At 40.7% G+C, this 21,960-nt stretch overlaps 1 protein-coding gene across 5 annotated transcripts in view; it reads right to left on the bottom strand.

The window, feature by feature from the left end:
• Phtf1 (putative homeodomain transcription factor 1) overlaps positions 1–21,326 on the bottom strand; it is a 38,578-nt gene extending 17,252 nt beyond the window's left edge. Inside the window, exons 1-8 of one of the 5 annotated variants that reach the window (XM_050157487.1) lie at positions 20,915–21,061; positions 20,576–20,650; positions 19,893–19,949; positions 7,955–8,024; positions 6,836–6,994; positions 3,537–3,693; positions 1,599–1,733; positions 140–299 (exon numbers count right to left, since the gene is read on the bottom strand). In XM_050157487.1, the coding sequence (XP_050013444.1) occupies positions 140–299; positions 1,599–1,733; positions 3,537–3,693; positions 6,836–6,994; positions 7,955–8,000 (657 nt within the window). In that variant the 5' untranslated portion in view covers positions 8,001–8,024; positions 19,893–19,949; positions 20,576–20,650; positions 20,915–21,061. Of the gene's footprint in view, positions 1–139; positions 300–1,598; positions 1,734–3,536; positions 3,694–6,835; positions 6,995–7,954; positions 8,025–11,133; positions 11,155–19,892; positions 19,950–20,575; positions 20,651–20,914 lie in introns of those variants that run through there. The other 4 variants (XM_050157488.1, XM_050157486.1, XM_050157489.1 and 1 more) reach the window with 4 other exon arrangements.
• Between the last annotated feature and the right edge of the window lie 634 nt (positions 21,327–21,960).

The following is a 21,960-nucleotide window of genomic DNA, read 5'->3' as shown; positions in this document are numbered from 1 at the left end:
TTTCCTTGTTTACTTACTTATGGTTTGTTGACAACCTTACACACCTATGGGTATATAGTTTATGTCTCTAACACAGTCTCAGAACAGGAAAATTTTACATAGGACAAAAAAGATACTGTTATGCCCATCTAGATCTTACCCTACGGCACTTTTCTCCATCCGAAACCTTCGCTTTCTCTCTTGCTTGCCACATTCTGATCTCTGGTCGACCCTGTCTCTTCTTAATGATAGGATGGAAACAGCCTGAGTCATTGTCAGTTTCAGTCCCTTTGTTAGATACTAATTTCACCCTTTTAATCCTATTTTTTAAAAAAGAAAAAAGTTACTAATTACTTTTCTGAGAGCAGTATCTTTCATGAAACAAAACTTTCTTCTATGGAGTATAATATATTACTCTGAAAGTCAAGAAAATTCAGAAATTGTATTGTTCAGATCTCTAGCTTGTGAAGGGTATTCAAGGGCCACTCTTAAAGATAAATCTCTCCCTGCTCACCTCTCCAAAGGAACCCCATTTCCATCTCATACTGCCCATCAATGCGCTTCACAGTACCTGTCTATAATATTCGCTGTCTTAAACAATAACCATGCTTCAGTACCTTACCCTTACTCTATCCACTAAGCTATATGACTATGTAATGTCTGCTAAGACACATGCCAGATGCAATAATCCAGAAAGAGTCTACCTTACTGTGACTTCACCTTCCTACTACTCCCTTCTGACTACAACAATCACTTAGGACATGGACCGCACGGTATCCAGCATAACTCAAACACTTCAAAAGAAAGAAGAAGAAAAGAAAAAGAGAGAGAATGCTTCTCTTCCTTTCCCTCACCTCTTCTCTCTTTTCAGAGGATGGTGCATAACCCAGGCCTCACACATGTTCACACTAGGCACTGTGTATCTATACCCCAGCCGGAGAATACTTTTTCAAAACCATTTCTAAAAATAAATGCTAACAAAAAAGTAGTAATTGTCCTTTTAAACATAATGTACTGAATGAAAAAAAAGTCACATGGAACCAAAAAAGTAATAAGGGGAGTGAATACATCTCTAGAACAATGTGTGAACATAGTTCACATTCAAAAAGGAGATTTATTTCTAAACTCACCTTCCTTAATATAAGAAAAAACAAGTGCCTGAGTCATCACACTGGCACTCTTATGACCTGCATAATTACAAATGAGTTCAAGTTTATCTTTAATCTTTCTATCCTACAATCTACCACCATCAGGCTTCTCACCACATCCCATTCCTCATGGGTATCAACTCTAAGAACCCCCATTCTTTTTTAAATTTTCTTTTCTGAAAAATGTTGGTTAAGGCCTTTAGCCTTCAGGGAGCCTTTTGCAACTATGGTCTAAAAAGTCATTAAAATCAAATGCAATGAAATGCTGAGAGCTGTTACTAGTTTTATAGATAACATGAGAGACAGTAGAGATAATAGTTTGAGTGAACAAGTCTTTGCAGACCCTTAAAACTCACAGAACTATAAACCAAGCTCACCCTATTTACATCTACAGCCCAGTTACCATACAAACCCTGCCAACAGTAAAGGGAACACAAAATCAAGTAAAATGCCAATAAAAGAGACTCCCACCTGTTGCCAAAGAGAGTCCCCCAAAACCCACCAACACTGGGTGCAGATTCTAGAGTTTCTACTCCTCTGACTTTATCAGAGGAGTTGTTTCCATTGTCTCGGCTCCCGTCACCATTTACAGCTTTTCGTAATTTTCTAAAAAAAAAATTCAATAATTTCAGATTATTCAAACCTTTTCTATTTATGCCCATAACATGCCTTCAGAAAATTATGCTAACAGACTATTTCCTGAAATCAAACATAGTTAGACTCATACACCAAGGACAAACGACCATAGGGCATTTTCTGATTTAAGGACAAAGCAGAGTCAAGAACAAAGTCCTGTGCTATCATTTGTTCATCCACTGCAGAAATGGAATGTTGTCCAGATGGAACAGGAGAGAGTATCATACATGGTCATGAGCGAAGAGCTCAGACGACAGCACTGCTCTCCCTGTACATCAGCTCTCTACCCATGCAGCACATTTAATCAGGAAACAACCAGCAAAGGCACCTATCATTCCCGCTGACATTCTACGTTGTTAAGTGATTTACATACATGACCCAATTCTACTGTAGACCCCGCCTATAAATCAGTGAGACACAGCGCACTGATTGGTTTCTAAATTTATAGAGACCCTCTTTAAAAGCAAATGTTCTGAAAATAACATTAAAAAATAAATGTGTTGGAATTCACTGAATCAAATGTCAATGTCTCATTTATTAGTTGCCTAAGTGAAGAAATCTAGAAATAGTCTGAGGAAAGCAAACAACTTTTGGAAGCTAACACTGAACCTACTCAGAGAACTTCAATACTCCAACCCCCCATAACACCACACAAGCAACAGAGTTGATATCTAAACAAGTCAAAAAAGTGACTTGGGGTTATTTGTTTTATTTTTGTTCTTATTAAGTAAGTCAGATTGTCCTGGAACTCAGTACATAGACCAGCCTGGTCTCAAAACTGATGCAATCCTGTCTCTACTTTTCAAGTGTTAAGATATAGCATATACCATGAGGCCAAGTTTTAATTACATACTTTTGAAAGAGGTCAAAATGTTGTAGTGTTAACCCAATGTGCTGAAATCCTTAACTATAGTAAATTTTCACATTTTTTTTCTTTTTGATTTTTTGAGACAGGGTTTCTTTTTCTGTGTAGTGTTAGCTGTCCTAGAGCTTGCTCTATAGACCAGGCTGGCCTTGAACTCATAGACATCCACCTGTCTCTGCCGCTGAGTGCTGGGATTAAAGGTGTGCACCACCATATATTACCACCAAATTTTAAAGAGATTTAAATTTTCTCAGCCAGGCAGTGGTAGAGCCAACCTTTAATCCCTCCCAGCACTCGGGAAGCAGACACAGGCAGATCTCTAAGGTTAAGGACAGCCTGGTCTACAGACTGAGTTCTAGTGCATCCAGGGCTACACTTGTCTTGAAAAACAAGACAGAGAGAGAGAGAGAGAGAGAGAGAGAGAGAGAGAGAGAGAGAGAGAGAGAGAGAGAGAGAGAGAAAGGATGGTGCAGACTGAACCCGGGCCTCACACATGTTCACACTAGGCAAGTGCCCTACACTAATATATCTATACCCCAGCCAGAAAATACTTTTCCAAAACTATTACTGAAAATAATGCTAACGCTGGCGGTGGTGGCTCACGTCTTTAACCCCAGCACTCAGGAGACAGAGGCAGGCTGATCTCTGTGAGTTTGAAATCAGCCTGGTCCACAACAGCTAGTTCCAGGAAAAGTTCCAAAGCTACAAAGAAACCCTGCCTCGAAAAAGAAATATTAACAAAAAGTAGTAATTTCCTTTTGAACATACTGCACTGAGTGAGAAAGAGGTCATATGGAACCAAAAAGTTAATAAGGCTTCCTAGCACGAGGGGAAAGTGAAACAGCACTCATCTGCAAGTCAAATACGCAACAAGAAGAAAGGCCAGGCTCGTCAACCTCCCACCTTACCTTCTTCTCCTATTCCCATTGTTCCCAGATGGCCTGGCTATCTGAGTCGACACGATCTGACAGTGGACAGTTCCCATGAGCAGCATAAGGCACAGCGGTCCGAGCACTTCACTCACGTTCACAATAGGCATCATGAGATATAACACAATCGCTGTTACTGCAGAGGATTGAAAATGCACAGTACTACAAAGCACACTCTTGTAATTATGCATGCTGCTTCCACAAGCTGTCGTTTCTAAAAGGACTAATAAAAATAAATAATTTCCTAGATATCATGCACTTGGACATTAGCTGAGTAAAAATTAGAGTCACAGATTTCTGGGTAAGTAAAAAAAAAAAATAACCTACTGGAAGTATTCTGCAAACTGGTAGCATGATAAAGGGCTCCACCACAGGATAACCAGATGCCACAGGCAGCAGGCAGTTTTAGGTGGTTTTTTTTTTTTTTGTTTTTGTTTTTGTTTTTTGGTTTTTTGAGACAGGGTTTCTCTGTAGCTTTGGAGCCTGTCCTGGAACTAGCTCTGTAGACCAGGCTGGTCTCGAACTCACAGAGATCCACCTGCCTCTGCCTCCCGAGTGCTGGGATTAAAGGTGTGCACCACCATCGCCCGGCTAGTTTTAGGTGTTTTAAGATTTATTTTTACTTATGTGTAAAAGAGAGAGGAGAGAGTGTGTGTGTGTGTGTGTGTGTGCATGTGTGTACCTGTGTCTGTGTCAGATGCTCTGAAGCTGGTGTAACAAGTGGCTGTGAGCTGCATGCACAACACTTGTGCTGGGAACCAAACTCATGTCCTCTTCAAGAGCAGCAAGGGCTTTTAACTGTGAGTTCTCTCTCCAACCTCCAAGAAGACAGTTCTCAATTACTATTCGACTCAAAGAAAAAGTATTTCCCAAGGCCCAATGATATCTGGAAAGCAAGTACCAAAGCTGGGACTGAACCCAGGAATTAACTACTGTGCTGTATTGCTTCTTTCCATTGCATATATGAGATAGATAGATAGATATAGATAGATAAATAGATAAATAAATAAATAAATAAATAAATATGAAAAGTAGGGTAATATCAAAATTATCTACAGAACTTCCACTACAAACGATTTTACAGTTCTTCTAAACTTTAATGTATGGTAACTCTCCTGTTATTGAGAATTAGTTGCTGGTGGAGAAAAAGTTAGCACTAAGCCAATGGATGAACATCCTTGTTGGATGAATCTTCAACAAATTCTACCAATGCTAAATTTCAAAGAGATGCCTAACTCCAACATGCAAACAGCAGAATATTCACAAACTGCATCCCTGCAGATTTGTGAATAGAGATAGATTCTCTATCAACTCTAGAAAGCAAGCACCATACATATACAAAATGGAATTTCATCCAGGCATCTTGAACTTTTTATTTTTCTATTACGTTAACTTCTACTCTTGAGATGCGTCTCATACTGCTTTGCTGTGGTATTGCTCAGGCCTGTTGTGTGTGGTTTTCACTCAGCATGCTCTTCAGCCACACCTCATACTTTCCCTCCTATTCTTGCATCTTTACTTCTTTCCCTCATTCCTATCACCATCCTCTTTTTACTTTTTATTCATAACCTTCCATAGATTTAATAATTCATCCCTGGATCTGGAGGGGAGAGGAAAGAGGTCTTAACTAGAGGAGGTGAGAGAACACCTGAGATATGAACGAGGGAAAGGGGCTGAAAGGTTTGTGCAGTAGGGAAGGGAGAGAAAGATACGAGAGAAGATGTGATGAAAGTGATTTAACCAAAACAAAGTTTGCCGGTGCTCCAGTGGATGGCCCCAGACCTTGGCAATAAAGGCAGCAATGATTGGATTGGGTTCAGCAGGTTTTAAATAAGAAGAAAAAGACATAAAATTGGAAGAGGTAAGCACTGAAGGGGATCAAGGGGGAGTTGAATGGAGGGAGGGATACGATCAAACTATATAATATATGTGTATGAAATTCTCAAATAAATAAAAATGTTTTGTAATATATAATATATATGTGCAAGATTAATTATGTAAAATTTAATAAACACAACTATCTAATTAGCATTCAATAGGCTTTCATTTTTTTTATTTTAATAAGTTTATTCTTTTAACCAATTTAGACATTGTTTCCTACATAGAGGGCACCCAAAATAAAGAAGAATACACAAGATAGCCAAAAGTAGGTTATAGCTATTTACTTCACATAAGAACAATATATCTCAGGCCTAGGATTTTCATCAAATAACAAAAAATTTTTTTCATTTTTAATACATTGTAAAATTATATGTGCATATATACCCACCAAAGAATTGTTTTATAATAAATTTCTTTCTGACTTTTTCCATTTTCTTTTGGTAGGGCTTTTATTTGGTTGGTTTGGGGGGGGGTGTTTTTTGTGGAAGAGGAGGAGTTACAACAGTGTCTCACCATGTAACTATAGTTGGCTTGGAACCATGCCGGCTATGAACTCACAAAGATCCACCTGCTCCTTCCTCCTGAGTGCTGGCATTAAAGGTGTGGGCCACTATACCTGGCTAAATAATTTTTTTTACATTTATTTATTTTATTATTTCATATGAATGAGTGTTTTGCCTGCATGTTTTTGCCACATTATGCTTGCTGCCCACAGAGGTATGAACAGTTGGGTGCTAGGAACTGAACTAGTGCTCTTAACCACTGAGCCAACTCTCCATTCCTTCTTTCTGACTTATTAGCAGTAAATGTTTGGTTTATGAACTTATTTTATATACCTATATATCCAGTGTGGTGACTAGATTTACATCAACTTGAGGCAAGATAGCATCATCTGAAAGGAAGAAACCTTGATTAGGAAAATGCCCCCATGAGATCCTGCTGTAGGGCATTTTCTTAGATATTGATGGAGGAGGGCCCAGTCCATTGTGGGTGGTGGTGTCCCTGGGCTGTTGGTCCTGGGTTCTATAAGAAAATAGGCTGAACAAGTCATGGAGAGCAAGCCAGTAAGCAGCACTCCACAACCTCTGCACCAGCTCCTGTCTCCAGGTTCCTGCTATGATTTCCTGCCCTGATTTCCTTCAGTGATGGAACAGTGTGGACATGTAAGCTGAAATAAAGTCTTTCTTCCCCAACTTGGTTTTGGTCATGGTCTTTCATCATAGAAATAAACAGTGACCCTAACTAAGACATCAAGCATAAAAATTTCTTAGGGAAAAGAATTGCAAGTGGAAAAGGCCGAAAGGCCTGCTTTAAAGACCCTAATGAAAGGGTGAGAGTACAGCACTCCTCTGTTGAGTACAGAAAAGCAATCATAATTTACTCCATTCTTGAGTTACCTTGCATGAGGTAAAGCAGCAGCAACCAAACAAAGATTCTGAGAGAGGTAACCTGAATCCACCAACTGCTGAACAACGGAAAAAACACCACTCGAACAAGCCCCTTCCGAGTGAGGGATGTCCATGGAATCTCAGGCTTGGCTTTGGCAAATGTTGAGCCTTTAAGCAGTCAATAAACAAAAGATAACCATTATTAAAATGCGTAAGAAACACATATATGCACCATACTAATGCCCACTTGTCACCTTACATTAAAAATGGGGTGTGGGGTAAAAACCAGCACATGACATGCTGGCAAGACTTCTGAGATGCTCTCACCTCAGGCGCAAGGACAGGTGCTCAAAACAAGTCAGGTTCACCTGAATGGCAAACAATACATTCTCCTAAATGACACAACAACAAATCTCCAAGTCATCTCCCTTTCACCATTACTAAAACTATGTTATTTACATAACCACAAAATATTTAAGCAAAGGAACAAACTTTCCTTTTTGTTCAAGTGCAAAAACTTGAATGATAATGGAGAAATGTTACTTTTGAAAATAATTATGCCACAATATATGGAAGATACCTAAAACTATTCTATAGTACCAGAATGAAATAACATAGTAACACACTAGGTGAGGTGGACTTCCCACAATTCCAGTACTTGGGAAGTTGAGCTTGAAGCTTAAAGACAGAGCAAGTACAAAAAGTGGGGGAAAGGGGAGAGCTGAGGGAGGGAGGAAGAGAGGAAAGAGTGGGGTGGGGAAGAGTACTAGTCTGGTTTCTGTTGCTGTGATGAGCACTAACCAATAGCAAAGGAACCTGGAGGTAGGAACTAAAGCTCAGACCATAGAGGTGTGCTGCTTACTGGCCTGCTCCCTTGGCTCACTCAGCCTGCCTTCTTATATACCCAGGACCACCTGCCCAGGGGTGGCATCTCTCAAGTGAGCTGGCACTCCCACATCAATGAGTAATCAAAAAATACCCAAAGACATGTCCACAAGCCAATCTGATAAAGGGGTAATTCCTCAATTGAGGTTTCTTCTCAGGTAACTCTATTTTGTCAAGTTGGGAGAGGAAAGAAAAATAATGAAAATACGTAGTATGTATAGAAAAATCAATTTTCCAACTCACCTCTGATTAAGTCAACATCAATCAAGTCTGGCTTTATGTGGCCCATTTTTTTTGGTTTGTTTTTGAAGCCCTATGATAAAACAAAACAAAAACAGAAATGAATTTTAAAAAAAAGTTCTTTTTAAGAGTAAAAGATAAACTGTTTTCTTTCTTTTGTTGAGGTGACTGCCAAGCCTATGGGAGCATCTGAGGGACTGCCACTGTCCCATCTCCTATCTGAGCACTCTTCATAGAGTTCCATTCCTTGGGAAACTCGAGCTGTGTGCTATAATTACCTTCTATGTGTGCACATTATTATTGGTTTTTAATTCACCAAAGTACAGCTTACAGACTCAGGGCTTCATGGTTGAATAGTTAAGGCTGAACATCTCCTTTACAAAATCTCCATGTGTCAATACCAGAGGTGGTTTTCCTGGAGTCTCAAAGAATCCTCCAAAATTTTCCTTGTTTGGGAGTATAGGGTGGAAGATTCTGGGTGGGAGTGTGCATATTAAGCTAAAGGGCTTTATTATCTTGGTTTTTAGTTAACTTCACCTCCCCTGAAGACTCTCCAATGCACTTCATCCAAGGAAACATCCCGAGCTTTCTATCTGAGGGCATCACTGTGTATTAAAGTGTTGGGGGATGGAGGTCTAATTTTTCTGCATACAGACTTTACCCAATTCCTATTTTCAGCCCCAGAGCTCATCTTTGCCTCAGACAAAATCAAGTGCATGCAAGGCACCAGATTCTCGGGAATGTGTTGGGCAAGCTGGCTGTCTACTTGGCATTCTCCTCTGAGATCCAAATACTGCTGGAATTTATCATCTGCTAAAAGGTTCCTTTTCAGTCCTATTTCTTAATATTGTTGATGTGGGAGTGTCATATATCATCTGTTGATTTCATTGGTTAAGCAATAAAGAAACTGCTTGGCTGGCCCTGATAGGTTAAAACATAGGTAGGAGGAGTAAACAGAATAGGATGCTGGGAGGAAGAGGAAGTGAGCTCAGACTCTGCTCTGCTCCCGGAGAGAGCCGACAGCTCTGCTCTCGGGAGCAGAGACGCCATGCTCGGCTCTCCCGGGTAGACACGACAGCTCTGCTCTCGGGAGCAGAGACGCCAGGCTCCGCTCTCCCAGGCAGCTCCGACCCAGGATGGACGTAGGCTAGAATCTTCCTGGTAAGCGCACCTTGGGGTGCTTACACACATTATTAGAAATGGGCTAAATTAATATGTGAGAATTAGCCTAGAAGAGGCTAGATAGAAATGGGCCAAGCAGTCTTTAAATGAATACAGTTTGTGTGTTGTTATTTCGGGCATAAGCTAGCAGGCGGCTGGGGTGCTGGGGACGCAGCCCTGCTGCTCCTATTTCAACATATTGTGATGTATCCACTTGAGAAAAATCCCTTTATGTATCTATTATGTAATTTAGCAAAAAAACATTTTTTCAGAGAATGAAAGAAAAAACTTTCTGGGCCTTGGTCTTCTAATCATTTCATATTAAAGTAGCTTAATCTGCAGATTTCTGTATGTTAATCCACTTATCTAAGATCAATATGAGAATTCTAGAGTCTTTGCTGCATCCTCAACTTTTGGATAGTTCTAAAATTAATCACTGTTGCCTCTAAGAGATGGCTTTTCCTATTTGGTTATGTTTTTAGAAGAAAATTTGAGAATCTGAAAGTCACAATAACCTTGCGATATAGTAAGCATATATTTATGAAATTATCTTTTGATTTTCTTTCACTCTTCTGGTTTGTCGAACTTGCTATTAATCTTTTTAAGAGATAAATTTTAGGTAGAATGATGGCTCAATGGAGAAGGTGTTTGCCGCTTGGGTGTGAGGATCTGATTCAGATCTCTAGAACCTATGGAAAGTCAGATGCAGAACACACCTATATAAACCCATCACTCCTATGGTGAGGTGGGAGACAGAGACAGGAGAATCCCCTGGCATACATACACATGACTAACAAGAGACCTTGTCTCAAAGTGAAAATCAAGGACTGATACTTGAGGTTGTCCTTTGACCTTCACACATACAGTCTTCCAACCAGGCTTTAATTCCCACCATCCACAGGGCAGCTAACAACCATCCACAACTATACTTCCAGGGAATCCAGCACTCTCCTGAACTTCCAAGGACAGTCACTGCATGTATGTGTCTTATAGACATATATGCAGGCATAATACTCATACACAAAATAAAACTTTAAAAGAGAAAGAGGTGAATTTTAATTTCATACTCAACTAAAACTTGCAGGAGCTACTTCTCAATCAAGTTTTAAAATCAGATATTTAACTATCAAAGTTAATGTAAAATATTAACACTAAGGCATAAGGACCTGAGTTTGAGTCTCAGTTCCACAGAAAAGATAGGCATTGGCTGTGGGTGCTTTTAACCCCAGCATTTGAAGAGAGAGACAGAGTCCTGAGAGCCCAGCAGCCAGCCTACCTGGCCTATATAACAAGGTTCCAGTACAATGAGAGACCTTCACTCAAGCTGATAAGTCAGGGAAAGAGAGCAAGACATCTAAATTCCTGCTGGGGCCTCCTGATGCACACATGAACACAACATACCCACACAGTCACATGCATGCACCACACCCACACCCACATCCACACACACACACAAAGTTAATTCTAAATCTTGAGATTACAGTAATTTGCTATTTTTTCATTCAAGAGATAGAGGCAGTTATTTTGGCTCTTTTTAACTAAATTGATGGAGTCCAACAATTTTAAGTGAACCCTACACTTCAATTCAACTACAAGCTGTTGATACCACATACAGAAAAATTCCCTAAGATCCTAAATTACAATAAAACTATACAGTAGTTTAAGAGGAAAAAAAACTCCAAAGAAGTATATTTTATATATATATAATATATATGCATGTAGTACAAATATATGTGTGTATATACACATATATGGATATATATGCTTGTCATAAAACACTATTCAAAATTAGAAATTACAGTTTAAAAATAAAAATATTACTATCTTATACTCTAATAGAAATAGACTTTGTAGTCATTCCACATATGGGAGCTTCAAGTCTTTGTTTTCTACATTCTTTACCCACTGTTAGAAAACAGGACTAGCATTAAGAAGTGAATTCTGTAACCCTCACCGACAAAAACATATTTAGTTGCTTAGGCAATAAATATTTAACATGCATCTTCCATCAGACATTTTACCTAAAGTAAAAAGTGAGTCAGTGCAGGTCTGTCTTCAAAGTATAGTAAGGCAATGTATAAGGGCGGTCTGTCAGGAATAAGCCCCTGAACTCCCCTATCTCTCATTTTTCTTTCCTAAGGAGAAAGAAGTCATTAATAAATTCATGACCACTGCTCTTAAGGGAAATTAACAACACATGGGGCACAGCGGCTCACACTTGAAATCCCAGCACTTAGGAGGCTAACACAGGAGGATAACCATGAATTTGAGACTTGCCTCAAAACAAAATAAGTTTCCAGTTACCATATACTTTAATGCATGTTGAACAGATCTATATACAATGTAAGAGGAACATATGTCAGGCACTTTACGAACACTTAAACTAGCTTTTCCATGACTCTGAAAACCTCACTGTCCTCACTTTATAGCTACAGAAACCAAGCCCCAGAGATGGAAACCAAGTCACTCTTGGTCTTTATCATTATACATCCTTTATCCTGCTACAAGGAACCAAATGCATCCCACAACAAAAGGAGTTTTTGTTGAAAATCAATGTGGCTTAACCTTGAAAGCTTTAGTGAGTAAACCCTGGGAGCTGTAAGTGATTTCCTTGTTAGCTACACACAGTCTCTATCCTAGCAGGAGGGAAGGGGGACACTCCTGCACCTGCTGCCTATGTGGCAGCCTAGACTTCTGCAGAGTCCCTAACATAGGAAGCTCCTTAAAAAAAAAAAAAAAAACCTGCGATACCGCATCACAAGTTTGGAAACACCTTACAAAAACCCTGTGCAGGTTACTGCAATTGTGACAAAACCCCTGACATGTCTCCTTAAGGAAGAGACAAAACACTGGACGTAACTGCTACAACATCAGTGGGCTCTGTGTAACTGAATAAAAACAGTAAGTGAAGCCTGTAATTCCTATTTCCCACTGTGTTGAATTTTCGTTTTATTGCCATTAAAAGAATAAATCTACTATAAAGTCAGGCACAACAGGGGAAGTAACCTTTGACTTCCTAGGACACGCTGTGCACACTGCAGCTGTAATCTGAGATGCTCCCCATGCTCGCCTGCTACTGGCAATATTTAGGGAGGCTGTGGAAACTAGGTGGCACCTCATTGTAGCAAGTCTCTAGTGATGTGCCACTGAAGGGTATACCTGATCCCAAGTTTCTTCCTGACTCACTCGGCTTCCTGTCCACAAGGCGAGCCCGCTCCTCCTCATACTCCTCTTTCCATGATGTTGGACCTTACAAGGAGCCCAGAAAGTGGAGCCAAAGAATCATGAGGAAAATAAATCATTCCTTTTTGTTGCTTTATCAGAAATTATGTTAAAGAGATGAGAAAATAACAACAGAGGGCATGTTGTCAACAACCTAAAGCAATGACACAGCAAATACAGCACTGTAAGGGCGTGGGACATACACCTAACTCACATTTAAGACGTGGGGCGAAAGTCAGTGAAAGATTTCTCACGAAAACTAATACCTGGGACTCAAACTCAAAACTTCGGGCTAGGTAACAGGAGCCTTTATCTGCCGAGTCACCTTACTGACCCCACTTCTCTCATATTGCTAAGAGATCTGGTAGCAACTTTTTCTTCTAATTTTTCGACTAAATTTATTCTGAGACTTTTTTCTTGCTCTTTTATGTGTGTGAGCAGGTGCTCTATCTATCATCACTAAGTAACATATAAGCCTACCCCATATTTTCCTCTATAACATATTTTTTACCTTTTGGTTATTTTTTAAAGACTGTAGATAAAACTTTATAAGTTGTTTTAACAAGTGTTCTACTTTTACAATGGAATGGTGGATATGATATGTGAGTCTTCTCCGTAAGGGTGATAGGTAAACATGTTTTGACAGATATAGATGTGCAGATGGGCCCTAACTTAAGACTGTTCACTTTCAGTAGTGTAATCTTTATAACAGCAGGAGACAGTAAGTCCTCCACAGAAGCCATACTTCAAATGTGCATTTTCATCTCTTCACAGGCTAACAACATGCAGAACAATGCTATCTGTGACGGGGGTAGTAACAGCTTCCAGTCACCATAACATTACCAGAGTAAACAGCCCACACCCTACTGTGGACAGCATTGCTAAGCTTGGCACCCAGGTTAGGTGTAGTAACCTCTGATGGTATTTTTGGTTTATGATAGGTCTGTCCAGAGATATTATATTCATTGTGGAATGAATTAACTATTATTAGGTCATACGGTTACCATTTTGTGGGACAAACACTTATACCCACTCTTAAAATTTCTCAAGAATATATTAACTATAATCAGCATGTCATATGACACATCTCTTGAACAAACTTAATCCAGTCTTGTTTTTTATAATATCTAATTACTTAAATATATTCATTACTATTTTTCCCATTTGTTTAGTTAGTTTGGGTCAAGGTCTTGGTTTGTAGACTAAACTGGCTTCAAACTTGCAATCCTTCTGCCTCAGCTTCCCTCCCAAGTACTGCTAATAGTTATGTACCATCAAACCATCTTAATTCTTAAAAGAATGCTTTTATTCCTTCTGTGCTTTTTCTCTCCCTTTGTTTCTAAGTTTCAAATATTTTATGAACTTTACCATTATTATTTATACACAGAGGCATAGATTTACACTAACATGCTAAATTCAAGTCAGAACACTGAATATGGCTTTCTGAACAGTAGACCGCACTGCAGAAGGGCCAGCAACCATTTCACTCTTCCGTATCTTGACATCTTTGCTCTTCAGTTACTTTCTGCAGAAACTGCACCTTCCTCTTAGCAGTGACAGCCTGGCTGCCACGCTAATTTGATCCTAGTATTAGGCATCACACAACCCACATTTGTTTCTGGTAGAGAGCACAGAACTGTTTCAGCCTACCAGAGAGCAAGCTTCAATCTGTCTGCTATGAGAGGAATACAGTAATTATATGGAATAAGGTGGGTAGGTCTGTTATTGCCACCACGCATATGCTTCCCAAGTCCTGTCTTCAGTACTCTACACTGACCTCATGAACCTAGTGAAGTCTTTCAGAAACTGAACACAGCTTTTTCTGGTTTCTTACTGGCTCTCTCTGCTCAGGTATTCAGATGATTATGTGTTCTTCACTTCCCAACTTTGAAACTGCACTGACAGCTCTCAGCTATTGTAGCCTCCTCTGCTCTTCTCCGAGTTGAGCCCTTTTCTTACTGCTCTAACTGTAGACATCCAGGACAAGACTCGGCTCGTCTTTAGTGAGACTAATAATAAAGCACACAAACACAGCTAAATTAGCCTCTGGACTCCGCTAGCCTTTCTTTTCTAGAGATGAAGTTATGTCACTTTCAAGTAGTAGTTTTTGTTATTTTTAATATCAGCTAGAAAAAAATTTTCAAAACAAAGAAAATATTCATTAGAATGATTTGTTCATCTTCACAAACAGCATGTTAAGTAGCAGTAACAGGAAATATTCTTGGTTAGTCTTATTTTCAAAGAATAAATTGATCTTTATCACTAAAATAATAGCAAACATACTTAATATAGTCTCTCAATTATGATATTGGAGCTCTGACGAACTCCTGCTGGTTAATGTCTTTTACAGAAACTCCAGGGATCATACCACCTGCAAGGCGCTAGCCAGGGGATAGGGGATGTCAGGGTTTTCTGGGCACACAAGTTGAGCTTCTAGTTCAATTTCTTATAATTAAATCTATTATCAAATTTTGTTATACTAAAAAAGAATTAAAGATCATGTTTACAGTTTATACCCACTGTTTCAGCACCTCTTACTGAAAAGGCCATCATTTCAATTGGATTTTCATACTGTCTCTTAGTCAGCTTCAGCTATCCCCTTGACACAGCCTAGAGTCATCTGAGGAAGTCTCAATTGAGAGATCAGCCAGGCATCTGCGGCCCTGTTTTATTTGATGACACAAATGCGGGAGGGTCCAGCCTACTGCAGGTTGCACCATGCTGAGGCACGCGGACCTGGAGCTTTTTAAGAAAGTTTGGTGTGCATGGGCCTGTGAGCAAGCCAATAACCAGAAAACAGTGTTCCTCATAGCTCCTGCCGTGTGCTTCCGCCTGACTTTCCTCAGGATGATCTGGAAGTATAAGCCAAATGAACTTTTTTCTCCTCATGTTGTTTTTGGTCAGTGTTTTTTTTTTTTAAAAAAAAAAAAAAAACTAGGATGGGCATCTTTGTTAAAAATCAAATTTATAGCAAAGCATAGTTAACTTATGTCTGTCCCATCACTGACGAGACTGAAACAGGAGGATTTTGAATTTGAAGGCAGCTGAAACTATTACCTAGAGAGCCCCATACCTGCCTGGGTTACATAATAAGATTCTCAAAAGATGAAAATCCTTCTAAAATGTGGTAAGGAGGGGCTGGAGAGATGGCTCAGTGGTTAGAAGCAATTACAGCTCTTGTAGAGGACCCAGTTTCCAGCACCCACACATGGCCTACAACCATCTGTAACTCCAGTTCCAAGGAATGCAATGTCTTCTGACCTCCATGGGCACCAGGCACACATGTAGTACACATACATACATTCATGTGGGCAAAATACCCATGCACACAAAGTAAAAAAGAAATCTAAGAAAACATTTTAGTTAAACAAAGAGGTAAGGATTTATTTCTAGATTTTTTTCTATTCCATCAATTTGTAAATCATACAAATACAATATTATCTAATTATTTTATTACAGTTATGTACTGAATTTTACAATCAAATTATATAAGTCTTCCAACAATAACTTCTTAAAATTTATTTTTAATATTCCATACTTTGCAATCATACCAATTTCAGAGCTAGCTTATTAGTTCCTAACCACCCCTAACCAGCCAAGAAACCTGGCTGGAATCCTGAAGGCATATTATTAAATATACTGGGAGATAGCTAACATTTAAACAATACTGAATCTTCTAGATCATGAATGAGGTATGTTGCAGTCTAACATCTCAGAAACATGGTGTAGTTTTAGCACGCAAGTCTTAGACTTTCTATGCAAAAGCCATGCCTAAGAATTTTTTATCTTTTATATTATACTCATTAGAATTCTTTTTTTAAGATTTACTTATTTCTGTGCATGTGAGTGAGTGTATACACTTGTTTGCAAACCTGTAGGCCAGAAAACAGCATGAGATCCCTCAGAGCTGGAGTTAAAGACACTGTTCACTGGACTGGTCATGTGAGTGGTATAAATCCTAACTCCGGGTCTTCCTGAGTGCACAAAAAGCACACTTAACTGCTGAGTCATCTCTCCAGCTCACCTCCTTTGGTTTTTCTGATTCGGATCCTATTGTCTTCAGCCCAAGCTGGCCTTGAACTCATAGAAATCCTCCTGCCTTTGCCTCTCAAATGCTGGGATACTTTCTTAATTTTACTTGGAGATTATCATAGCTGATACATAGAAACACAAGTGATTTTTACATACTGACTTTATATCCAAAGACCTTGCCAAACTTACCTGTTAGCAATTTTTTGTAGGCTCCTGGAATTTTCTAACTATGTGATTAGGTTAACATGAATAAAGACAATTTCCATTTCTTTCCTATCTTGCTGCCTTTCCATTCTTAACTTGCTTTATAGCACAGGCTAAGATTCATGATTAGATAAAATTAGGGATATCGGGTATTCTTATTTGTTTTTTTTTTTCCTTGACTATGGGGAAATCAGTTTTTTATCATTAAGGGTGACATTTGCTGTAGGCTTTTTTCTAGCCTTTAATAACTTAAGGACCTACCTTCAACTCTTACTTCATCATTATAAATTTGACAAATACATAGAATTTTGTCAAGTGCTTTTACTACGTCTACTGAGAAGATCATATGGTTTAGGTCTTTATTCCATTAATCACAATAATTTATTTTCAAATATTAAAAATCAATGTTGCAAGGGAGTGTAGTGGTATACACTTTTAATCACAGAACCTAGGAGGCAAAGGTAGGAGGATTAATGCAAATGCAAAGCCAGGCTGGTCAAATCACTTAATTCCAGGCCAGCCGGGTTACAGTAAGTCCTTGTCTAAAAATGTACATTTCTACACAAACTGTATTCAATCACAGTAGGTAAGCCATTTTGTATATTGCTAAATTCTTGGTGTTAATATTTTGTTAAGCATTTTCACCCCACATTCATACTACACACAATCTTTCTATTCTCCTCACAACAGTAGTTCTGAGTAAAACCCATTTACGGGTTTCCACTCCATTTACATGCTTTCACTGCAGCCACACTGGGATGCCTGCTTGCTCCGTAAGTCATATACTTCTGCTAAAACTTTCCCCCTTGTTTTCAACATTTACCAAAATGTCCTAAACAGTAACACTTTGCCAAAGAATCCTTACCAATTTTTTGATCCAGGTAAGATTAATGAATCTTTTTTAAAAATTGTTTTAAATTGTAGGTTATTTTATCTGTGTCAAAAGAAGGCTCCAGGTTAGATTATTTTATGTATATGGGTGTTTTAACTGCATGTATGTATGTGCACTGCGTGAATACTTCCATGACCACGGAGGTAAAAAGAGGGTGTCAGATCCCCCTGGAACTGGAGTTACAGATGGTTGTGAGCCACTGTGTGGGTGCTAGGAACCGAACCCAGGTCCTCTGGAAGTGCAGCCAAGCGCTATTAACCACTGAGCCATCTCTCCAGTACCTATTTAAAAATTTTAACTATGCTTTTATAAATGCACTTTAAAAATTTTTAACATTTTGCCAGGTGGTGGTGGTTCACTTTTAATCCCAGCACTCGGGAGGCAGAGGTAGGCAGTTCTCTGTGAGTTCGAGGCCAGCCTGGTCTACAGAGCTAGTTCCAGTACAGACAGGATTGTTACACAGAGAAAACATGTCTTGAAAAGAAAATTTTTAACAATTTATTTTTATGCATGAGTGTCTTGCCTGCAAGTATGAATGTACGTCACATACATACAATACCCACCCAGGGCAAAGTGGGTACCAAAGCCCCTTGGACTGGAGTTAAGACAGTTGTGAGCTGCCATGTGGTGCAGGAAATTGAACAGGGTCCTCTGGAAGGCCAGCCAGTGCTCTTAACTGATTAGCATCTCTCCAGCCCCATAAATGGAGTTTAGAATGGGAAAGTAGTGCTGTGATCCGATACTGACTTTGTGTTTTCATTTTAAACTTTTCCTTTATTTTTAGTTTAGCTTTGTTAGTTTAATCTAACTAAACATCTTTTTTTGGAAAAACAAAACAAAACAAAAAAAAAAAGCCTTAGTTTTTTTTTCACACTATCCATGAAACCCATGAAGGCAGGAACCGCTTATCTTTTTCAGGACATTTAAAAAAAATTTAAGTTTTTTTTTTTTCCCTCCTACAATGTTTTGACCATCCTCTTTCCTCTCCTCCAACTCTCCCCAGATCCTATCCCACCCACCAAAAAGACACACAAAGCAAATGGAGTCTGTTTTAAAAGCTGGCCAGCTATTCCTGTGCTTGAAGCCTGCCCTGCAATTTCCCAATATTTTTCACACCTGCTATATGTCATTAGTTACGACACTGCGCACGTGTGCCCCCCCACACTCTGATAGGGTGCCCTAAACGGTATACGGTAAGATGCATGGAAATAAGTTATGAAAATCTAAATTGGCTTGGGGGAGATTTCCTATTCTGCAGCAGGAGGTAAAATCCTTTTAAGGTTCAAGAAAACAAAACCACATGGACATCACAAGGTAAGAGATCACTAAACAATACCTAACTTCCCAGTCCAGCCATTTCTATTACACTATTGAGATGGCTTAGCAGCTCACAGAAGAATAATAACTAGACAAGATTTAGACAGTTACAAAATGGAATGTGGGGATTCATTTGAACCCCATCTTCCATTAATATAAGGAAGAGCTGTAGGAAATTCTGAAGTTAGTTGTGTTCCAAGTAGCTCAAACAAGTTTTTAAGGTGATTAACTTATAAATTTAGGAAGGTACCCTGAGTCATAGGTAGATACAGACCACCAAAGATATTCAGAGGTCTAGTCGGATCAGTGTAACTTAGATAAGTACAACACTATCAGTTGTACTTACCCATGTTTTTAACATGCTGATAAAAGTCTGCAACAGAACTTTTCAAAAGAGTCCCAAACCAAGAATGTACTGGCATTTGTTAACATTTTCCAAGGGAGTGAGACCCGAAATCAAGATTTACATTCCTCTCTTTGGGCTTTTCTTCAAGAAAATCAAATTACAAATGGCTTCCCAGCAACCACTCAAAGGCTAATCTGCACCAGCGCCACTATTTCTCACTCCCATCTGATGAATGTAACCCTCCCCTCCACGATTACAAATTAACCAGCCAGCATTCTGAGTTCCACAGCAGCTCTAGCGGGAAGAGACTGAAAGCTGTGCGCAGTTCTTGAAGGCTCACCTCTAAACCAGTGATTGAAAACTGGGGCTGGACGCTAGGTATAGGCCAAACAGGAATTTGATTTGGTTTGCACAGTTAGGATGATTAGGAGGAGGAGGAGGAAGAAGGAGAAAAAGAGGAAGAGAGGAAGAGGACTACTACCCTCTTAAAAAAATGTGGAATATTTCTTTGTTAAAAATATGTTTTCCAGCTTCTCTCGAATAAACATCTGGCGATATTGGATCTGAACTGTAATATGGTAAAAGCTGACCAGAGATAAGAAACCATATTCCCATTTACCTGGGACATTTGCTGTGGAGGCCACATATCAACTGCCCTTTATCATTTTCCATGCATACTTGGTGGATGAGTGCATATTCTTTAAAAAGTATGATCCACTCTTCTCTTTACAGCAGTAACAAAGCCAGAATCAAAGAAATCAATTTACCTTAATCTGAGTCTGTTCGATTGACTTTTCCCATATCTGCTGATCATATGCTCCAATCTGAAATAAGGAGCAGGCTATTTACATGGTGCAAAGGCAATCTTTGTATCTAAGTCAAACCTCAGAGTCATGACTCTATTAAATATGCTTGTCTGAAAAATATGTTTCCCACATAGCAAATTCATACTTCCAAGGGCTGTTTCCAAAAAAACAAAAACAAAATAAAACAAAACAAAACCAAGGACAGGATCTGCAAAGTAAAAAGGCAACACCCCAAATATCTTAAAGCTCATCTAAAAGACATCCCCACTCCTTAAGGAAGACATCAATAGGAATATCAGAGAGGAGGAAGACGTAGGGACAGCTCAATCAGACGACAGTAGCAATCTGAGCCATGCAGATAAGAATTTCATTTTTGTCTTTATAAAAATAATTTTAAGCTTGATAATTTGTAAAGCAAAGCACTGCATGGTAGTCTGTGTACGCAGCCCGCAGAAAGGTGGCTTACAGCTCATATCCTGGAACCTTAAACTAGGTTTTTAATGACTTTGCACATCAATTTTTTTCAGTATGTTGAGATATTATATAAGAATATGTGACATTATCAAACTTAAGGAAAGTAACTCTAGTCTTTACGGGAGTTTTTCTGCAGAAGTATGGTTTTCAAATAAAATTACTGCTGTTACCTTCTTCTGTTACCACGATATGGCATCTCTCTCATTTGAGGCCATCTGTGTCTCCAGCGAGAGAGTACGATTTCACTGAAAACGAAGGAAATGTGTCAGTAAGTCCAGTTGTTGAAGGTTATTGTCCCGTTTGGGGTACGGCTTAAAAGCCGTTTCTCTCAGCCTCTCCATGAGCTGCTCTTTCTCTGCCTGTCTGCCGGGAAGAAAAAGAAGAGGAGGGGGGGGGGGGAATGGGCGCAGAGGCGACCGAGAAGCCTCTGCACCCTCCGGTGCAAGTGTGGACGCGGGGACAGCAAGTACCCCCCCCCCCGCGCCCTCCGCCTTCCCGCACCGGCTCACCTGGTGCCCGCTGCCTGGCAGGCTGCCGGCCGGGCCCCCGCTCCTCAGTGACCCCGGCCGGGCCGGGAGGCCGGGGGCGAGGCGGCGGGCCCGGCAGGCCGCATCTTCCCCCAGAGGCCCGGACACCGGCGGGGCCGTCACCATGGAGACCGCGGCGGCCAGCCCAGCCCGAGGCAGCCGGCAGCCCAGCGCTCCGAGGCGCGCAGCCTGCAGCCACAGACGCCCGACCTAGGTGGCCGCCGAACGGGCCATGGGAGAAACCGGGAAGCGAGTGGAAAATGAGGGGAAGGGAACGGGAAGGGTGTCTTCTCCAGCCGCTTCGGCACCGCAAGGGCTGGAAGCCAGCAGCCAGCCCCGGGCCGGAGCGGCGGCGCGCGTCGTCCGCCAGGGACTGCGGCTCGACGAGCTCCGGGTGTGAGCAGCCGCTTCCGCCTTCCGGCTCCGCCCCCGGCCGCCTTCCCGCCGCTTAGGCGGCTCTGAGGTGGTGGCCGCCGGCCGCGCCGCCAGTAACCCTAGACGCTTAACGGAAAATCACCTCAGAAACAGCCCTCCCAGCACCCATCGATCCCTGGGAGGCTGGTCCGATATTCCAGAGGCTCCTGTGCGGGTCTGCAGCGTTTAGCGTGGTGTCTACTTTATATCTGCGTCCCCGGGGTGGACGAAGTCAGAAACGGGGGTGGGGAGGGGTCCCGGGCCCTCCGAGCCCTCCGCACGGCTTCTCCGTTCTTGCTGATGGGCAAATGTTTGTGCCTTGGCGCGGCCTAGAACGCGGACGTCGGGCTGGGGCTCAGCGAGTCCCTCCCTCGGCTCTCAGCCGCTCTGGGACTTGGGCTTTCTGGTGCGCACACAAGCCTAGGGGAGAAGGAAAGCACAGGGCTCGAACCGCCCTGGGACAGTCCCCAAATCGGAGAAAATGGCTGTAGAGGCTGTTTTTAGTGTTTGAAGCAGGTCACGAGAAAGGGCAGTTGCACTCTGATGTGAATAACGGGGTTTCTAAGCAGCGCTCCTCTTTTCTGTACCTTTTGTGCACCATTAACGGCTTATTC

The sequence above is a fragment of the Alexandromys fortis genome, unplaced genomic scaffold (genome assembly GCF_014885135.2).
Source record: "Alexandromys fortis isolate MF-2015 unplaced genomic scaffold, M_Fortis_MF-2015_v1.1 scaffold_78, whole genome shotgun sequence".
In the NCBI taxonomy this organism is placed as follows: domain Eukaryota; kingdom Metazoa; phylum Chordata; class Mammalia; order Rodentia; family Cricetidae; genus Alexandromys; species Alexandromys fortis.
Note: the sequence above shows the minus strand (reverse complement) of the source record. Positions and strands in the feature narration are given on the sequence as shown.